At 47.9% G+C, this 15,875-nt stretch overlaps 1 protein-coding gene across 27 annotated transcripts in view; it reads left to right on the forward strand.

Moving 5' to 3' along the window:
- The window catches only part of HUWE1 (HECT, UBA and WWE domain containing E3 ubiquitin protein ligase 1), a 143,571-nt gene extending 128,025 nt beyond the window's left edge, over positions 1–15,546 (forward strand). For 19 of the 27 annotated variants that reach the window (XM_089904493.1, XM_089904495.1, XM_089904492.1 and 16 more), the window contains 20 exons: positions 7–295; positions 436–538; positions 1,345–1,891; positions 2,605–3,208; positions 3,914–4,032; positions 4,146–4,302; positions 5,527–5,659; positions 5,924–6,126; positions 6,729–6,856; positions 8,153–8,249; positions 9,123–9,278; positions 9,688–9,933; positions 10,276–10,393; positions 11,033–11,173; positions 12,155–12,442; positions 12,566–12,671; positions 13,296–13,413; positions 13,712–13,893; positions 14,179–14,369; positions 14,908–15,546. In XM_089904493.1, the coding sequence (XP_089760619.1) occupies positions 7–295; positions 436–538; positions 1,345–1,891; positions 2,605–3,208; positions 3,914–4,032; positions 4,146–4,302; positions 5,527–5,659; positions 5,924–6,126; positions 6,729–6,856; positions 8,153–8,249; positions 9,123–9,278; positions 9,688–9,933; positions 10,276–10,393; positions 11,033–11,173; positions 12,155–12,442; positions 12,566–12,671; positions 13,296–13,413; positions 13,712–13,893; positions 14,179–14,369; positions 14,908–15,010 (4,029 nt within the window). In that variant the 3' untranslated portion in view covers positions 15,011–15,546. Of the gene's footprint in view, positions 1–6; positions 296–435; positions 539–1,344; positions 1,892–2,604; positions 3,209–3,913; positions 4,033–4,145; positions 4,303–5,526; positions 5,660–5,923; positions 6,127–6,728; positions 6,857–8,152; positions 8,250–9,076; positions 9,279–9,687; positions 9,934–10,275; positions 10,394–11,032; positions 11,174–12,154; positions 12,443–12,565; positions 12,672–13,295; positions 13,414–13,711; positions 13,894–14,178; positions 14,370–14,907 lie in introns of those variants that run through there. The other 8 variants (XM_089904502.1, XM_089904504.1, XM_089904505.1 and 5 more) reach the window with 4 other exon arrangements.
- The last annotated feature ends 329 nt before the right edge of the window (positions 15,547–15,875 follow it).

Raw genomic sequence — 15,875 nt, forward strand, 5'->3', positions numbered from 1 at the left:
CTGTAGGTACTGGCACAGCAGAGAGCTGAGCAACAGCGACGGGAACTGGCACAGAATGCCAGCTCAGACACCCCCATGGACCCTGTGACCTTCATCCAGACTCTGCCCTCAGACCTGCGCCGTAGTGTCCTAGAGGACATGGAGGACAGCGTGTTGGCCGTGATGCCACCTGACATTGCAGCTGAGGCTCAAGCCCTGAGGCGAGAGCAAGAAGCCCGGCAGAGGCAGCTCATGCATGAGCGGCTTTTTGGGCACAGCAGCACCTCTGCACTCTCTGCCATTCTTCGAAGCCCGGGTACAGAGGGAGGCAAGTGGGAGGGCTCTGGAATGTCTGGCTTTGGCCACATGAGACTCTTTGTTCCCCTTTGTATTACTTGGACCCAGCTCAGCACACACCCCCTCCCCAATTTCAGTTTCCTTTTTCTTTCCTTCCAGCCTTCACCAGTCGCCTGAGTGGCAACCGTGGGGTCCAATACACTCGGCTTGCCGTGCAGAGAGGCGGCACCTTCCAGATGGGGGGTAGCAGCAGCCATAATAGGTACCCTTTGCCTGTCTTTTTTTCCTTGCCATACCACCTTCCATGTCTACTACTAGTCCAACTCCCTTTATTTATAGGTGGAGAGGCTGAATGACCTCTCTAGGATGTTTACTTGAATGAATTGGGGAAGCCAGATCTTTGGACTCCCCCTTCAGAAAGTCACACTTCTGGTTAATGTAGCTACTGTAGACCATAATCACAAAGTAAGGTAGGCAGGCAGCAGGCTCTAGCTGTGGTTACAACAAGGAAAGCCACCTGCCTCCCACACAAATAGGAAAACAGTGAGAATCGCTTGCCTTGAGATTACAACATCTAGGCTGCAGAAGAGTTCATTATTAACGAGGCCAGAGCGTGGAGTGATCAGTCCCTATTCAGCAGGCAACCTCCTGGTAGTCTATGGAAAGCCAAAGTAAGCATTGTGTCCTAGGACTTTATGGGCAGTCCAATTTTAGCAGTTGATACAGACCTGGGCTGCAATCTCTGCTCTCTTCTCAATCGTTGTGTGATGTAGGACAAGTCACTTAACCTATTTGAGCCTCTTGCTCATCATCTCAAAATTGGGTGGTTCTCTAGTCTTTACAGGAGCCCCGTGAGGAAGCTGTTACAGATATTGTAGGGTGTCTGGAACATAGTAGGCACTCAAGGAGACAGCTGTTGTTACTATTAAGAATACTTAAGAGTCCTTGGACTGGACACCCTCCCGCTCGAGCCTCCTGGATGTATCCAGCTCATCCCCCTCCCTTAGGCCTATGCCTGATCCCAGAGCTCTAGCCGAAGTATTACCCAGAAACCATGCTCTGTTCCAGGCCTTCTGGCAGTAATGTGGACACTCTCCTACGCCTCCGAGGACGGCTCCTCCTGGATCACGAAGCCCTCTCTTGTCTCCTGGTCCTACTTTTTGTGGATGAGCCAAAGCTCAATACTAGCCGTCTACATCGAGTACTGAGAAATCTCTGCTACCATGCCCAGACCCGCCACTGGGTCATCCGAAGCCTGCTCTCCATCTTGCAGCGCAGCAGTGAGAGTGAGCTTTGCATTGAAACACCCAGGCTCTCCTCAAGTGAGGAAAAGGGCAAAAAGTCAAGCAAGAGCTGCGGGTCAAGCAGCCATGAGAACCGGCCCCTGGACCTGCTACACAAGATGGAGTCTAAGAGCTCCAACCAGCTTTCCTGGCTCTCAGTATCCATGGATGCAGCCCTAGGCTGCAGGACTAATATATTCCAGATCCAGCGTTCAGGGGGGCGCAAACATACTGAGAAGCATGCAAGTAGTGGCTCCACTGTCCACATCCACCCCCAGGCTGCTCCTGTTGTCTGCAGACACGTTCTGGATACACTCATTCAATTAGCCAAGGTGAGGAGCTTGGAGGAACCCAACTCCTGGGGATGGAAGATGGTTGTCAGCCATAGTGTAGTGAAATCTGAACTCTGAGGGAGCTACCAGGTCCTCATCATTGGTGCTGAGGCCTGTATTGTTTCTGGGAGGTTGTCCAGTAAATAATTTTGTGGGGTTTTTGTGTTCACTCTTCACAATTTTTATGCATTGTCTCATTCAGCCATCAAACAACCCTCAGTGGTCTGCATGGTTCCCATTTTACAGATGAAGAAGCTGGGATACAGAAATCTTTAGTGGCTTTGTCATGTGGCTAGTAAGTGATGGAGCTGGCTGGACCTAGAACTTAATTCAGTCCTTTTTTATCTTTTTTTTTTTTTCAGTCCTCTTTTTCATAAGCTTTGCTGCCATTTGTTGAGGGCCTGCCTTATACCAGGCACTATGCAAAATGCCTGGTAATCTCAACAATTTTGCACAGCCATGTAGGTATCCTCCCCATTTTGTAAGTATAGAGATAGATGCTCAGAAAAGTTTGCTAATCGTCTGTCTCCCTACAGAGCTTTATCTAGGCTGCTTCACAACATCAGTTGGATAAAACTCCTATGTTACATCTCTCCAGTGTTACTAAAGCTGTCCAAAGGAGTGGAGAGTCTAGGAGCCAGTTTTCTTTCCTTGTCACAAGACATTTTCTGTGTAGACCTCCTAGACCAAGCCTGTCCTTCTTTTCCTGGCAGGTGTTTCCCAGCCACTTCACACAGCAGCGGACCAAAGAAACAAACTGTGAGAGTGATCGGGAGAGGGGCAGTAAGCAGGCCTGCAGCCCATGCTCTTCACAGTCCACGAGCAGTGGCATTTGCACAGACTTCTGGGACTTACTGGTAAAACTGGACAACATGAATGTCAGCCGGAAAGGCAAGAACTCCGTGAAGTCAGTGCCAGTGAGCGCTGGTGGTGAGGGGGAAACTTCCCCATACAGCCTCGAGGCCTCTCCACTGGGGCAGCTCATGAACATGTTGTCACACCCAGTCATCCGCCGGAGCTCTCTCTTAACTGAGAAGCTCCTCAGACTCCTTTCTCTCATATCAATTGCTCTCCCAGAAAACAAAGTGTCGGAAGCACAGGCTAATTCTGGCAACAGTGCTTCCTCCACCACTGCTGCCACCTCAACCACATCTACCACCACTACCACTGCTGCCTCCAGCACACCCACTCCCCCTGCTGCAACCACCCCTGTCACTTCTGTTCCGTCCCTGGTTGCTGCCACGACTATATCCACCATTGCTGTAGCCGCTTCAACCACAGTGACTACCCCCACGACTTCTACCACTACTGTTTCAAGTAAGTGTGGATATAGGCTGGGAGCTGTGGGGTGTGTACACCCACCTCACCCCCAACTCTGCCCCACCCAGGTATTCCTCCCTAAATGACAGCAATCAGCTTGGTTTGTGTTTGTGAGAACCAAATGTGTTAATTCTCACCCTCATTGGTCCAAGTTCTCTCTCTCCATTTTCCCCTCCCTCCCCCCTCCACCACCCCTGTGGAGACCACTGAATGTGGCTTCCCCTAGCTAAGCTCAAAAAGGAGGAGGGGGAGAAAGTCCCTGTCTTTAAAGAATCTTCAGTCTTTCTAGCCTGGTTGAGGGAGCCAGTTCTCAGAGGAAGCAGTTCAAGAGCAGGCAGGATACAGTGGGAATCAGGGTAGAATCAAGTAGCCAGGCCACCCCAGGAAGTGAAGGGAATGAGCCCTGTGGCATACTAATAAGAATCATTTGAAGAAACAGATTTTGAAGGAAGGGGGCTTTCAGAGGGCCCTCTGATGGTAGGGGAACAGTTGTGAGAAATATCTGGGATTCTTTGTCACTTTAGAAGGTACAGTCATAAGAGTCCTTGGTATCCCAAGTCATTTGGATTTGGCTATGTGGGGTGGATCTTCATTTTCACTACTTTTCCATTTTGAAGCCCTGGGCAATGCAGCGATTGGCTCTGCTACTTAAGTCTCTGGCATGTGAGTTTCAGAGGCTTACAGTGTTCTGTTTCCTCAAAGCTTCTACTACTACTAAGGCCAGCAAATCTCCAGCGAAGGTGGGTGATATCGGCAGCAGCACAGACTTTAAGATGGTATCCTCTGGCCTCACTGAAAATCAGCTCCAGCTCTCTGTGGAGGTGAGTCCAAGCTCTTCTGACCTCCCTCTGGTTGGGGGAGAAAGAGTTGACTGGGGTAGATAATGTTTTAGTTCTCAAGTTGGGGCTCACCCCATCTCCTTTCTTTTTCCCAGGTGTTGACATCCCATTCTTGTTCTGAAGAAGGCCTAGAGGATGCAGCCAATGTGTTACTGCAGCTCTCTCGGGGGGACCCTGGGACCCGGGACACTGTTTTGAAGCTGCTACTGAATGGAGCCCGCCATCTGGGTTATACCCTTTGTAAACAGATAGGTAATAATAGGAGTAAAGCACCCTGTTTTTCTGAAACCTTCCACTTAGGTGTCACCTCTTTATGGAAGCCTTCCCTGAACCCCCAGGCTGAATCAAACTCCTCTATGCATCTGTAGCACAGCCCCATGAGCTCTTCTGTCATAGCACTGAAACTACTAGGTTGTCATCTGTTTTCCTCTGCCCAGTTCTCTGAGAGCAGGGCTGGTCTTCTCTGTACATTCCCAATCCCTGGCACACAGCTGGTAATTGGTGCTTAGTGAAGGAAAATGAGCACTCATAGGGCCGACATTGCTTTTCCATTCTGGGCACTCATAAGAGCCCTATGATGAGCCTGCTGAGGCAGTTCGCCACCTCAGAGATGCACCTATGCTACATTCAGGCTCGGGAATTGAAAGAATAATACCCTCTGCCTTTGTGCAGTTTTGAGGGTACAAAAATTCTAAGAATACTTACAAATTATCTAGTTTCAGTCTTCCTGTTTTACCAAGAAGAAAACTAAAACCCAGATGATGGGGTGACTGAATCAAGGAGTGGGGCCAGATTTGCTTTCAGCATAGAGACTCTCTTTGCTCTCTCCCACCCCCCATCCCACTCATGGGTCTCGCTAGATCTCAACCACCTGTGTAGTTATCTCCTTCTCACAAACATCCCTGGGGCTGAGGTGATAAGAGTCAATTAAACTGTGTGACCTAGGATCTTCTTTGTTGCATGAGAATTACAGAGTTCTTCCAAAAGAGGCCTCTGATCTTTCTTGACTGCCACCATTTATTCAACATCCATAGGTTAGGCAGTATCTTAGGCACTCTGCTAGACAGTTATCTCCTAATTCTCAAAGCAGCCTTGTGAGGTTAGGCAGTATGAGCCCCATTATTAAGATGGGTAAGCAAATTGGGAAAGAGGTTAAGCAATTTGCCTGAGATTACCACAAAAACCTACGAAGTTTGAGAGGTATACGGGCTTCAAAAGAGATACTTTTTCCCCTCTGCACTGAGCTGTTATTTCTTGTAGATTCAGCAAATTCTCAAGGCCAGATAAACCAGTGGCCCCTGAGCAGTTAGTTGATCTGTGAGCACACATAGTAAAATGAACAGAGCAAAATTTCTGCTTACTCCAGGTTCAGTGCAGCTGAGCAAAGCACCTAGGAAGTTTTCTTGGAAAGGTTTGGCTTTTCACTGCTTCATTAGGGAAGTCTCTGAACACTTGCTGGCTTCTCTGCCTGCCCAGGAACCCTTCTGGCTGAACTACGGGAATACAATCTGGAACAGCAGCGGCGAGCCCAGTGTGAGACCCTCTCCCCTGATGGCCTGCCTGAGGAGCAGCCACAGACCACCAAGCTGAAAGGCAAAATGCAGAGCAGGTAGGTGGCAGCTGCCCATTTGGCTGTGGGGTTGGGATCAGGGCCATTCTGAACAGTGGCTCTTCCTGGCTTCCTGGTTATTTTTTCCCTCTTCACTGGACAGACTTTGTTTCTGTCCTGTACACACTCGGCCCTATTTTTCCTACTTGTGTGATTTTCTTCTGAGATTCCTTACCCCCTGCTTGACACAAGAAAGCCATGCCTGCTCTGGGTGTTGATGCTTTGATGCTCTCAGTATACGCAAGCCACCTCTACACTCTCCAGGTTTGACATGGCTGAGAATGTGGTAATCGTGGCATCTCAGAAGCGACCTCTGGGTGGCCGGGAGCTCCAGTTGCCTTCTATGTCCATGTTGACATCCAAGACATCTACCCAGAAGTTCTTCTTGAGGGTACTGCAGGTCATCATCCAGCTCCGGGACGACACACGCCGAGCTAACAAGAAAGCCAAGCAGACAGGCAGGCTAGGTATGGAACTGGGGTGTCCAGTTGAGGGGCAAGGTTGGTGGTGGAAAAACAAGAGACCCTGGAGGGCAGGACTTAATGTCATGTCTCCTTCCTGTTTGATCTTTTCTAAGGAAAATGATGATCCTATCTTAAAATGTTGGTGGCTGCATTCTGTATCTCACTCAAGCCGTCTACATAGGAAATTTCACTAGGGCAAGTGGGAATTAAAGGGGAGTGGAAATCTGGCAAGGAAATTGGGGACAGATCTTTTGGTGAACAAGATTTAACTCACTTGAGTTTGTCTCCTCTCTGCTTCCTTGAACACTCTTGGCTAAAATATTGTAGCCATGTTGCCTCAGCTATGGCATGCCAAATCCAATGTCTTTCCCCCTGTCCCGCAGAACTCTCTCACCTGCCACCATCCGTCTGCCCAGCCCCATGTCACCTGCCCTTATCTGTAAAGGTAGTTCTTAGTGCCTTACGATGAGCATTTTGAGGCTGCCTGAGCTTAAAGCTCAAAGACTTCAGCAGGGTGCCCTGTGGTGGCCCAGGAGATGGGAGAGAATATTGAGCATTCTCTCTTTCTACAGTTTACATCTTACCTTCTTTTTTCTTTCTCCCAGGTTCTTCCGGTTTAGGCTCAGCTAGCAGCATCCAGGCAGCTGTTCGGCAGCTGGAGGCTGAGGCTGATGCCATTATACAAATGGTACGTGAGGGTCAAAGGGCGCGGAGACAGCAACAAGCAGCAACGGTTAGCATGATGCCTGTGGCCCCTCATTCATTTGCCTCTCCTCCCTCCCCCACCACATCATCAGTGGGGTTTCATTGCCCTTACCTTGTATGCTTTTGCATTAAGTTTGCTATATGAATGCTTCTGGGCAACAGGGTTACTTTCTCTTGGTGCTTTCTTTACTGTTTGTTTATTGGTTTGGTTTGGTTTGATTTAAAGCTTGGCCATCATACCCCACTCCCAGCTATCCAGTCAACAGTGGCGCTTTTGCAAACTGCATAATGCTAAGTGTCTGGGTTCTGAGGGGATTCATGATAAAAGATTTTTCAGTCTCATGGAACAATGCAAGTACCTCAGAGACACGTCAGGAATCCTGCCCTTGAAAGTCCCCCAAGCTTGGTACACATCCCAAACAGCCTCTTCTGGCTATGGCTGATCCCTCCACCCTGGTCTCTGCCTCTATTCTTCATACTCCTTTGGCACCCAGGCACTTGGGCACTTTTAGGAGGAAGCCTTTTCAGGTTCCTAGGTAGTCAGTTCATTGTTGGGATCTCAGCACAGAGTGGCTGTAGGGAAAGCCTGGCATCATGTATATATGCTGTGGCACTCATTGTTTTCCTGTCCTTGTAACAACATGCAAGTTGCCTTCCCAAGATCCAGGAAATAAGGATATCTTGAGGCCTATTTTTTCTTTGTCTGTAATTACTATTATACAGTGTGATTTCATTGAGCATGCTGGGAACAGCCTAGAATTTAAGGGCTGTAGCTCCGGCAGGGTAGAAAGGGATAGAGAACTATTATTCTGGAGTATTTTTTCTGCCCAGTCTCTTTCCCACACCTGATAGGACAGATGTTGGCTTTTTTAAAAAGCCAATCCCACCCATCAAAGATTGCACTAATTCATTGCCGTTATTTCCCCTTTTGTGAGCAAAAAGGAACAAAGAGTAAACCTACCTTCTGCCCATCTGAGTTTTATATATAGGTATATATACGTGTGTAAACTGTCCCTAGAAGTCTTGAAGTCCAGGAGGATGGTGCCTGACTGGACACAGGCCTGGAATAGAATGGAGGCAAATGGGGCATCCAGGGAGCTCTTTGCAAAAGCTTGCTAGCTCAGGGTGGAGGACAGCAAAGGAGGTGGGAAGGCCATTCTTTTGTCCTGGAGAGCTACCTAAGGAAACTTCTTTCCATATGGGAAGACATGGGAGGCTTCTTTCCAAGCTTATGATATGTGAGAGATTGTAGGACAGCCTCTCGCCTGTCCCTGAGGAAAGCAGAGTTGCACCCTTTATGTGACTTTGTCTCCCTTTTATCCAGTCGGAGTCAAGCCAGTCAGAGGCATCTGTCCGAAGGGAGGAATCACCCATGGATGTGGACCAGCCATCTCCCAGTGCTCAAGATACTCAGTCCATTGGTCAGTACTACTTCCCATTTCCAGCCCAACAAAAGGGAGAACCAGTCTTCATGGAATGACTGCTGGATCCCCTCCTTCCAACATACATAAGCTCAGTGTTTTCCAGTTTGTTCAAGTGAACCCTGGTTTCTGTATGTTGATAGGCCCGTACCAATCAACTAAGATCACTAACCATCACCACCTGGTCCTCATTGGAGAATCATAGCACACACTGCAATTTCTGTAGTAAAGAAACAAGAAACTATGATGATACTGTGTGGAGACAGCATACGTTTGAGTCTTGTCTCCCCATTTACTATCTCTGGGACCTGAGGCAAACCTCTCTGTTTCCTCATTTAAAATAGGGATATTCATAGTTAGGATTGAGTTAACACGTGTATATATAGCATTTAGAGCAGTACCTGGCACACAGTGGATGCTATTATTAGCAGCATTTCTCAAGGTTAATTTCATATAGAATGCTTTTTGGCACCCTTTTAACACATTCCTGTGGGATAGTGTTGTCATAGGACATCCAGTTTTTAAAATATATTAAATCATTTAATAATCCATAGGTTTTCTGGGAGCTAGTAAGGCAATGAGAAGACCAATGCTGTCTGGTAGAATTTTCCTGCAGTAGCTGTTAGCTACATGTAGCTATTGAGCACTTGAAAAGTGTCTAGTGCAACTAGACAAACTTTTTCTTGTATTAATTTTATTCAGTTTAAGTTTAAATGCCATCCAGTATAGGACTAGAGCTTGCTTTCAGATGTCACTCAATTACTCAGTGGCCAGTGGACCAATTTACTTGATCTGTCTAATGGCCTGTGCATTTGGTCTGAATGAAGGAAAAGCCTCAGGGGCTTCCCAGTCTCTCCTCTCTGTGCCCACTAGGCTCAGATGGAACTCCACAGGGGGAGAAGGAGAAGGAGGAGAGGCCACCTGAGTTACCCCTGCTCAGCGAGCAACTGAGCTTAGATGAGCTGTGGGACATGCTGGGAGAGTGCCTAAAGGAACTGGAGGAATCCCATGACCAGCATGCGGTGCTAGGTGAGTTGTGGCCTGAGGGAGGGCCCAGGTCCGCTGATCTACTCTGGGGCCCTTTCTGCCAGCTTAATTTTCTTCCTTCCAGATTACTCCTCTCCGTCGGATCTCCATAATAGGAGTTTAAAGAAGAGGATTTTTTTTCTCTGACTTCATTGTCAGAAAAAAGACTAGCCTTCTCTTTTGGTAGCTGGTACCTTTTACTTTTTAGACTGGGGGAATCTTTATAACTGGTTGCCTATCCCATTTTTCTCTGGAAGCTCTGACTTCCTCTGTGGCACCATTATATTTCTCCTGCAAGTTTTCATTACTTTTTCATGTAGTACTTTTGAAATTTGATTATGAGGGGGGGAAGAGGTTTATATGTTGAAGTTTATAAAGTAAATTGTCACTATCCTATCGTTCCTACCCCCAGTACTACAGCCTGCCGTCGAGGCCTTCTTTCTGGTCCATGCCACAGAGCGGGAGAGCAAGCCTCCTGTCCGAGACACCCGTGAGAGCCAGCTGGCACACATCAAGGACGAGCCTCCTCCACTCTCCCCTGCCCCCTTAACCCCAGCCACTCCTTCCTCCCTTGACCCATTCTTCTCCCGGGAGCCCTCGTCTATGCACATCTCATCAAGCCTGCCCCCTGACACACAGAAGTTTCTTCGCTTTGCAGGTACAGGGAACTCTTAGGCCCCCAAATGTAGAAGGCTTCATTTTTTTTACAGGGTCAATTCATACATTTTGTTCTTAGCTGATTTGCAGGGTGAGAGAGAGAGTGAGAGAGAGAGAGTGTGTGAGTGAGTGAGTGTGTGTGTGTGTGTGTGTGTGTGTGTGTGTGTGTGTGTGTGTTGGAAAGTGAGGCTAGTGAGGTAAGGACTGGGTCTGGAAGTCCTTGTGTGCCACACTACGTTTTTTTCCCCTGAAACAAGGAAGAGAGAGTTGCTGGCTGGTTGGCTTTCATTCATTCTTCTGAGACCCATGATGTGCTGATTCCTGCTGTCCTTTCTCCCCCCAGAGACTCATCGCACTGTGTTAAACCAGATCCTACGGCAGTCCACCACCCACCTCGCTGACGGGCCTTTTGCTGTCCTGGTAGACTACATTCGTGTCCTCGACTTTGATGTCAAGCGCAAGTATGTGCCCTGGTGTTGGGGGGATGGGAACTCTTTAAATGGTATCTCCTCTCCCAGAGAGGAGCCAAAATTTCTCCTGGGATGATGTTTTCAGGGAAAGAAGTTTCCCTTGGTGGCAGCCCTTAGAATGGTGCTGGGGGGTCGGGGGGCGGGGAGAGACTCATCTGTGCCACGGACAATCATTGTACCTAAATACTCCTTGGCCTTCTCCAACGCAGTCTGCATTCTTCATCAGAGAAATGCAAGCCTTTGTTTAATCACATGATTTCTAAAGTCCCGGTCCTTCCTTTGGGGTAATACAGGAGGTGTAGGTAGCCACAGCAGGGCTCGTGGGGGGGCGAGCCTCCACAACACTCCTGTCATTTTTTACTCTTCTCTTCCTTCCTGTGCACCTACACATGCACCTGTGCACCTGCTTATTGCAGAAATTCCATGCCATAATGTCTGTGGGCCCCTATTCGATGGAGATGGGAAAAATTTAGAGTTGGTAGTGAATGACCTGCCTCTCCCAAACACTGGAGGGATCAAAGTGTCTGGAGGATGAGGGGAACATCACTGCGGATCTTCATCCTAATCAGGCAAACAAAAGTTTACTCTGCCACCCCTAATCTTACTTTCTTTCCTTTCCTACCTCCCAAGATATTTCCGCCAAGAGCTGGAGCGTTTGGACGAGGGGCTCCGGAAAGAAGACATGGCTGTGCACGTCCGCCGTGACCATGTGTTTGAAGACTCCTATCGTGAGCTGCACCGGAAATCCCCTGAAGAAATGAAGAATCGATTGTAAGAGCCCAGAGCAGAGAATAAATAGGATGGGAGGGTTGGGACCCTCCCTACATGGTAGTGAAGGCTTACTTGGGGCCCAAATGTGCAGGGGAACTTAGGGAGGTGCTGCCCTCCCCAGTAGGAATTCCTAAGAGGAATCCAGCTTAGATTATCTCACTGAACTGTCACCCGTCTTCTCCACCCAGTCTCATGAGACTGGTCTTCTGCTGGCCATCTGGCCCTTGGGCTGAGCTATCCAACAATTCCTATACAGACCGGAGAGTCTTTCGCATTTACAAAGGTACACCTGATGGCTTCGCAAAGAGAGCTTCCTCCATTGTTGCACTAGGAACGGGAACCTTGCTGAGCAAATGGTACCCTGGGTTTAGGGAGACCATAGTTGCAAGAGTGGCCCCCCACCAAATTGGTAATCCCTCACTAGTGATTCTGGCGCCACCTAGAGGAGATTGGCAGTTTGCAGTACCACGTGTCATGGGAGCCATTGAGATGATAGACCTATTGATGTAGTTTGATCCTCCTGAACTCAGGAACTTGATTCCTCCCTTCCCTTATGGCATGGGCTCACTATCCATGTAGTCACACAGGAAGTCAGAGAGGCTTCCAAGACAGACTGAACCCTACTCCTCCACCACCAAATCCTTATAGACGTCAGACTCTGAGCTCAGCTCTCTTTGATGCCACTTGATGATTCCTCCCTGCTTTCTTATTAGGCCTTTATACCTTTCCTATTATTGTTTTCTGGAATATGGGTGAGGCTTTACTGATACTTCGGGACATCTCTTCCATCAATGATGCCCTTTTTTTGTCCCAGATCCCCACCACTCCTCTGGGCTCTCCTGGCACTCTGCATTTACCACTGTCCTCTGACCCTGCACTCCCCAGCTACTCCTTCACAATCGCTCACTCAGGTCATGCTGTGCAAAAGAATGGATTTGTCCTGGGCTTTCTGCACATCCCTGTTTCTGCTCTCTTATACAGGTATATAGTGTTTGAAGGAGAAGAAGGGCAAGATGCTGGAGGGCTCCTGCGGGAGTGGTATATGATCATCTCTCGGGAGATGTTTAACCCTATGTATGCCTTGTTCCGTACCTCACCTGGTGATCGGGTCACATACACCATCAATCCATCTTCCCACTGCAACCCCAACCACCTTAGCTACTTCAAGTTTGTCGGACGCATCGTGGCCAAAGCTGTATATGACAACCGCCTCCTGGAGTGCTACTTTACTCGGTCCTTCTACAAACACATCTTGGGCAAGTCTGTCAGGTGAGGATGTGGCACAAACCTGGGACTGTCTTCAGTCCTGGAAATCTGGTCCCTTTTCTTGTGTCCCATCACTAGGCTGCCTGTCCTCTACCCCAACCCATGGCCCTAATTTTGTTTATCTAGATATACGGACATGGAGAGCGAAGATTACCACTTTTACCAGGGCCTGGTTTATCTGCTGGAAAATGATGTCTCCACACTAGGCTACGACCTCACCTTCAGCACTGAGGTAGGTCAGGAGATCCTGACCATAGCACATCCCAGCTAGTCTAGGAAACCCATTATGGGGTTGTCCTTGAACTGGCATTGGATAACCTCTAATGCTTCTAAGGAAGCATCTTGATGTCTTAAGTCACATTCCCCGTTCCCCATCTGGCAGAGAACAGTGGGTATTTGCATGAGATGGCACAAACAGAAAAACCAGAATTTGTAAAACAATCCAGGCTGTTTCCTAGTTTCCTCTATATTTTGAAAAAATGCTCTAGTACATTATTCTTCATTCCCAAAGTTCACTCTAGAAAAATTGTACAAATAGACATAAATGAAAAACAAATTTCAAGGTTACTCTTCGCCCAAATTGCTTTCCATAAAGATTCTGTTGTGTTACATTATGTATGTTATCCATGCCCTTTTCCCTTTTACTATTGATAGTTTCCGTATGTTTTAGGACCAAACCCTTGGCCTTTCCCTATTAGGGATTTATGAGCTCATGAGAAAAGTCACTGTTTTTTATGACCTTGCTTCATCTCCTTGCCCAGGATTCAGCAAAGAGTTTAGGGTGTGTTTCCAGGTATCTATGTAAGTTCCATCCTAGACCAAGCCTGATTCATATTATTGGTTTTGGGTATTCTAGGTCCAAGAGTTTGGAGTGTGTGAAGTTCGTGACCTCAAACCCAATGGGGCCAACATCTTGGTAACAGAGGAGAATAAGAAGGAGTATGTACACCTGGTGTGCCAGATGAGAATGACAGGTAGGGGAAATGTCCGTTAGACCCCCTAGTTGCTCAGTATGGGGCAAGGTCAGGCCTCACTCATTTCACAGACATTGTTTCTTCTCTTCCCCTATGCCAGCCACAAATGCCTTGCATAAAAGGAGTCCAAAAACGTGACCAAAAAATATTTCCCTTCATCCACCCTCATATGGGGGCCTAGAAACAGAGTGGTAGGTGAGGTAGGCAGATCAGTCAGCATCCTGCCAGATTGGGGATCTCTGACCTCTAACAGTTGTATGAGTTCAGATGCCACGTGGCTTGTTGGTTCTCTCCCCAGGAGCCATCCGCAAACAGCTGGCAGCTTTCTTAGAAGGTTTCTATGAGATCATTCCAAAGCGCCTCATTTCCATCTTCACTGAGCAGGAGTTAGAGCTGCTCATATCAGGACTGCCCACAATCGACATTGACGATTTGAAATCCAACACTGAATACCACAAGTACCAGTCCAACTCTATTCAGGTGAGCTGCTGCTGGCATCCCTTCCTGTATCCTTAAGCAGTGTTAGTTTATATGACACCAAATAAACCAGTACTCTTAGGGGAAGGGAGTTTTGAGTGACAGCTTACCTGTACCTAACTCTTCACTCTTCTGGAGTTTCAGTTTTCAGGTGATCTCCTTGCTCATCTTGTGAATGGAGGAACTGAAACCTGTCTCACAGAAGGGACTTGCCTAACATTCCAAATCCCATCCCCCTTTCTTCGAAGAACTCTACCTAACACTGGCTTCTTATGTTCATTCCTGTAGATCCAGTGGTTCTGGAGAGCATTGCGTTCCTTCGATCAAGCTGACCGTGCCAAGTTCCTCCAGTTTGTCACGGGTACTTCCAAGGTGCCCCTGCAAGGTTTTGCTGCCCTTGAAGGCATGAATGGCATTCAGAAGTTTCAGATCCATCGAGATGACAGGTCCACAGACCGCCTGCCTTCAGCTCACACATGGTAAGAGGAAGGGTTTGTTCTCCTTTTCAGCATTTAGATTGAATTTGCATATTTGCTACTTCTAGGCCCCTACCAGCGCAAATCTGGCCCCGGGTACCCTGGACCTGGGGTAACTCACAATTTGGTGGGTTTTGTGGAGAAGATGATATTTGAGATGAGAAGCTGGCCCAGACTCACAGTGGGACTGGGGTGACATTGCAGGTGAACACTGCCATGTGAGAACAAGGTGTATTCCAGGGCTCAACGTAGCCAGAGCAAGGAGTTGCAGGGAGCAGAATGCTAAAGAACTCGGCAGGGGTGACCAGTGACCCTGAATGCCTCCTTGGAGCTTTCATGTAGGGCCGTGGTGTTTAAGGAGGAGTGACAGGGTCAGATTATGTTTTAGGTGCCTGGTGGCCAGTATTGGGGCCAGATTAGAGGAGGGCAGACAAGGCTAGGACAGGATTGGGAGTCTACAAGCAGAAGTCAAGTGGGCACCATGGGAACACGGATTTGGTTATCATCTTTTGTCATGAATTGATCTTTCTTCTTTCCCTAGTTTTAATCAGCTGGACCTGCCTGCCTATGAGAGCTTTGAGAAGCTCCGCCACATGCTACTATTGGCCATCCAGGAGTGCTCTGAAGGCTTTGGGCTGGCCTAATAAGGCCCCGCCCACCACTGTGGGGTTTTTCTACCATTGTTGGACCTGGGAAGGGGGGGAAATGAAATAATGAAAACAAAAAAGAACCAGAAAGAAAATGTCAAAAACCAATAAGTGAAAATCCACCAACTCACCATGTGTGTGTCCCAGCTGCCCCATCTTCCCCAGCGCATACCCGTTCCCCCTTTCCTGCTCATTCTCTCCCCCCGCTCCCTTTTTCTCACCTCCTCCCCCCGTTCCATGCCGTCCAGGATCCCTCACCCATGTATTGAAAAGGCAATAGCCTTTACAGGGACCCGTTTGTCCCAACTGTTTGAACAGTGTGCTCCTCAGATTCTGTGTTCAGAAGGATTTGCTGCATTGAGACTTGAAACCTTTGGATAGGGGAAAAAATTATATATATATATATTTTTTTGTTCTGTTTGCATTTCTTAATTTGTGCTTGGAATGTGTTGATGTGCACAGCTAATGATTCAATGCGAGACAAGATTGGCGTCTGTGTTGTGGAGGTTTCAAATAAAGAGCACTCTTCATAACTCACTTTTCACAATGGAGTTTTTTTCAAGTTTAAAAAGAAATAAACACCTTGAGCACATGTTAGATGGCTGGAGAGGAAATCCAGTGGACTCTCCAGAAAGCCATCTCTGTCACCACATGGGTGCATCCTCCTCCTTCAGAGTCATTAGGAACTGGGGGGATCTTTTTCAGAATGGGATCTGCACTTGGGGGTGGTGATGGTGTTAGAGATTGCAGCCAAGGACAAAGCATCGCCTTGCTCTAGGGGAACAAACCAGCAGGTTGTAAGAGAATTCACTCAACCCAACCGAAGGTTCTATTTCCTGAGCCTTTATAACAGTTTCAAGCC

The sequence above is a fragment of the Delphinapterus leucas genome, chromosome X (assembly GCF_059928025.1).
Source record: "Delphinapterus leucas isolate spDelLeu-1000000601 "Yukka" chromosome X, BTC_Dleu_Yukka2, whole genome shotgun sequence".
Classification (NCBI taxonomy): Eukaryota; Metazoa; Chordata; class Mammalia; order Artiodactyla; family Monodontidae; genus Delphinapterus; species Delphinapterus leucas.